The sequence below is a fragment of the Notothenia rossii genome (assembly GCF_949606895.1).
Source record: "Notothenia rossii genome assembly, chromosome: 10".
NCBI classification, from domain to species: Eukaryota; Metazoa; Chordata; class Actinopteri; order Perciformes; family Nototheniidae; genus Notothenia; species Notothenia rossii.
The window spans coordinates 16,424,577-16,427,632 of NC_136908.1; the positions used below are offsets into that span (position 1 = coordinate 16,424,577).

The 3,056-nt window shown below is 44.4% G+C and overlaps 1 protein-coding gene across 1 annotated transcript; it reads left to right on the plus strand.

Annotated features, from left to right (window-relative positions):
- Nucleotides 1-1,498: 1,498 nt before the first annotated feature.
- On the plus strand, nt 1,499-2,542 carry LOC307022082 (zinc finger BED domain-containing protein 5-like; the record flags this gene model as incomplete). Its single annotated transcript, XM_079654655.1, has 1 exon — nt 1,499-2,542. The coding sequence occupies one exon, from the start codon at nt 1,499-1,501 to the stop codon at nt 2,540-2,542; it is 1,044 nt and encodes a 347-aa protein (XP_079510781.1).
- Nucleotides 2,543-3,056: the final 514 nt, after the last annotated feature.

Here is a 3,056-nt window from a genome sequence, read left to right on the forward strand (position 1 = left end):
CTTAGAGGAAGTACAGAAACACTGAACTCTTGATTATGTTTAATGTTTGAGGTGCAATAAACGACACAACAGGTTTTTGGCATGATAAAACTATTATGTTTTGCCTCGCTCAAGAGAGTAACAGCTGGAGAAATTACAGCCTCGCCTACTGATTTTAATTTAACCATATATCAAGACCGATTGTCGATTTCCAATGATCGAATGTAATTGTTTGCCTGACTGGCCATTGTAATCGAGCTCTTTGAAGATCCAAAAATCCACGGTTTTCAAAGATTTTTTATCGGATTGCAAAAACTTCAGAAATTGTATTGACCGCCATTCAATCTATCAAAATACTACAACGAATGAAAATAAGCTTGAGATAATTGAAACTGTGGTTTGAATTATTTCTAAATAGGCTATTGTTGTTTTTAGATTTAGAAACGAAAAATCTTTTTTATTTATTTTTGACGTTGCTATGACGACCATACTACCCGCAAAAGATTAGAACGTTGCAAGGAAGCTATGAAAGAAAGAAGAAAGCTGAATTATTCTAAAAACGTGGCTCAAAACGGGAGGTATACGGAAGAGAGGTACAGAGGAGAACATTACCCGCGAAAGGGAACAAGTGAATGAGGAGGAGGACAGTCAAGCGAGCGCAAGCGCAGGCTCCACCAGCAACGCAACAGTGATATGCGCAGCCACAACGCCGCCCAGTGCTAACACTGCTAACATAGCTGCGAGTGACTCCATCAGCAGCAGCGCAAGTGAGTCCATAAAAAAGAGACACAAACCAGTTCGGAAATACAACCAGGGTTACATTAAATTTGGATTCAGCTGCAGTGGGACAGATAATGAGCCCAGACCACAGTGCGTGATTTGTGGTGAAGTGTTAAGTAATAATTCTATGAAACCATCGCACCTCCAACGGCACCTTACAACTAAACACGCCCACCTGCAAGACAAGCCAGCGGAATTCTTTACAAGAAAATGTGATCTACTGAATAAGTGCAAGTCAACGATCCAATCCAGCTGTACACCCATAGCCAAGGCCCAGGAAGCCTCGTATCGTGCCAGCCTCTGCATTGCAAAAGCCGGTAAGCCACATGCAATTGGCGAAAAACGTTGTCTCCCATTCGCAAAATAAATGACGGAAATCATGTGTGGCGAGAAGGCTGCCAAACAGTTAAATTTGGTGTCACTTTCAAATGACACTGTGTCACGGAGAATAGTAGAAATGGCAGAGGATGTTAAAAATACATTGATTGAGCGCATTAAAAGTAGTAGCTATTATTCCATCCAGCTGGACGAGACTACTGATATTGCAGATTTGGCCAATTTGATGGTTTATGTCAGATATGAACATGATGGTGCAGCTCAGTAAGACTTTCTGTTCTGTCAACCACTGGAGACCAGAACAACAGCTGAGCACATATTCCAGCTCCTAGACGCGTTTGTGCAAGAGAATGGACTTGAATGGAAAAAGTGTGTTGGAGTCTGCACAGACGGCGCGAGGGCTATGACTGGCCGCCACAGCGGAGTAGCAGCTCGGATCAAAGAGGTCGCACCGGAGATGCGATGGACACACTGCAGCATCCACCGGGAGGCGCTGGCGGTGAAGAAGATGCCCGATGGCTTGAAGTCTGTGCTGGACTCTGCTGTGAAGAGTGTGAACTTCATAAAGGCCCGACCGATGCAGTCTCGCCTATTCCAAGTGCTCTGTGATGAGATGGGCAGCGAGCATGTCCAGCTTCTGCTCCATACAGAAGTAAGATGGCTACCAAGAGGGAAAGTGCTTTCAAGGCTTTTTGAATTGCACAGAGAAGTCCAAGTCTTCTTACAGGACAAAAACTTCCCCTTATCAGATGTGTTTGATGATACATTGTGGCTCAGCCAGTTGGCATACTTGTCAGACATTTTCTCCCGTTTAAACGACCTGAATTTGGAACTACAGGGACTCTCCATCAATGTGTTTGATGTGCAGGACAAAATCAACACAATGGTGAAAAAGTTGGAGTTATTCGAATTCAAAGTCAAGGCAGGTGATGTTTCAGCTTTCCCTGCTTTAGAGAGTTTTCTGTCTGAGAACGAGCTGACCCTTGATGAAGGAGTGAGGGACAACATGGTTGCACAGCTTGTCTCGCTCAGACAACAGTTCCGCCAGTATTTCCCAGTGATGACCGAAGACAACAGCTGGATGAGAAGCCCGTTCAGCATGGAAGCCTCTGGACTGCCAAATAACTTAACTGTGGCTGAGCAGGAGAGTTTAATAGAGTTGTCTTGTGATGAAACACTAAAGCCTGCTTTCAGAAAGCAGTCTTTAGTGGACTTTTGGATAAAGCAACACAGAGAATACCCCGCCCTGTCTGACAAAGCTGTGCGCTTTCTCCTTCCTTTTGCGACCACATATCTGTGCGAGAAAGGCTTCTCTTGCCTTGCTGTTATTAAAACCAAATACAGAAGCAGGCTGAATGCTGAGCCAGACCTGAGACTGAAGCTCACCTCGGTTGCCCCAGACATCAAAGGACTGTGTTCACGGAGACAGGCGCAACCTTCTCATTAGATTTAGGTGACTGGTCAATGGACATCAACATGTGGCAGAGAGGCAGAGAGAGAGTGAGAGAGTGTGTGTGTGTGTGTGTGTGTGTGTGTGTGTGTGTGTGTGTGTGTGTGTGTGTGTGTGTGTGTGTGTGTGTGTGTGTGTGTGTGTGTGTGTGTGCGTGTGTGTGTGTGGGGGGGGGGGGGCAAATGTGTATGTGTATGTGTGGCCTCAAATATTTCAAAAATGAAAAACTAAACATACTACTCTGGGAATATAAAGAGAGCTGCATTGTTGCAGGACAGTTTGTCTCTGCCTGCCACAGTCTGAGGAATCAAACTTAGCTGATACACCACATTCTAAGCAGTTTGTTTATAACTGTTTATGTGTGTATTTGTGTGTATTTGTGTATAGATGTTGCAACTTAGAGCTTTGAACTGTACATAGACTGTATTTTAACATTGGTCATATGGTGGTACTTGGAGAGCCAACTATTTTCTCAGGTGGTACTTGGTGTAAAAAGGTTGAGAACCACTGG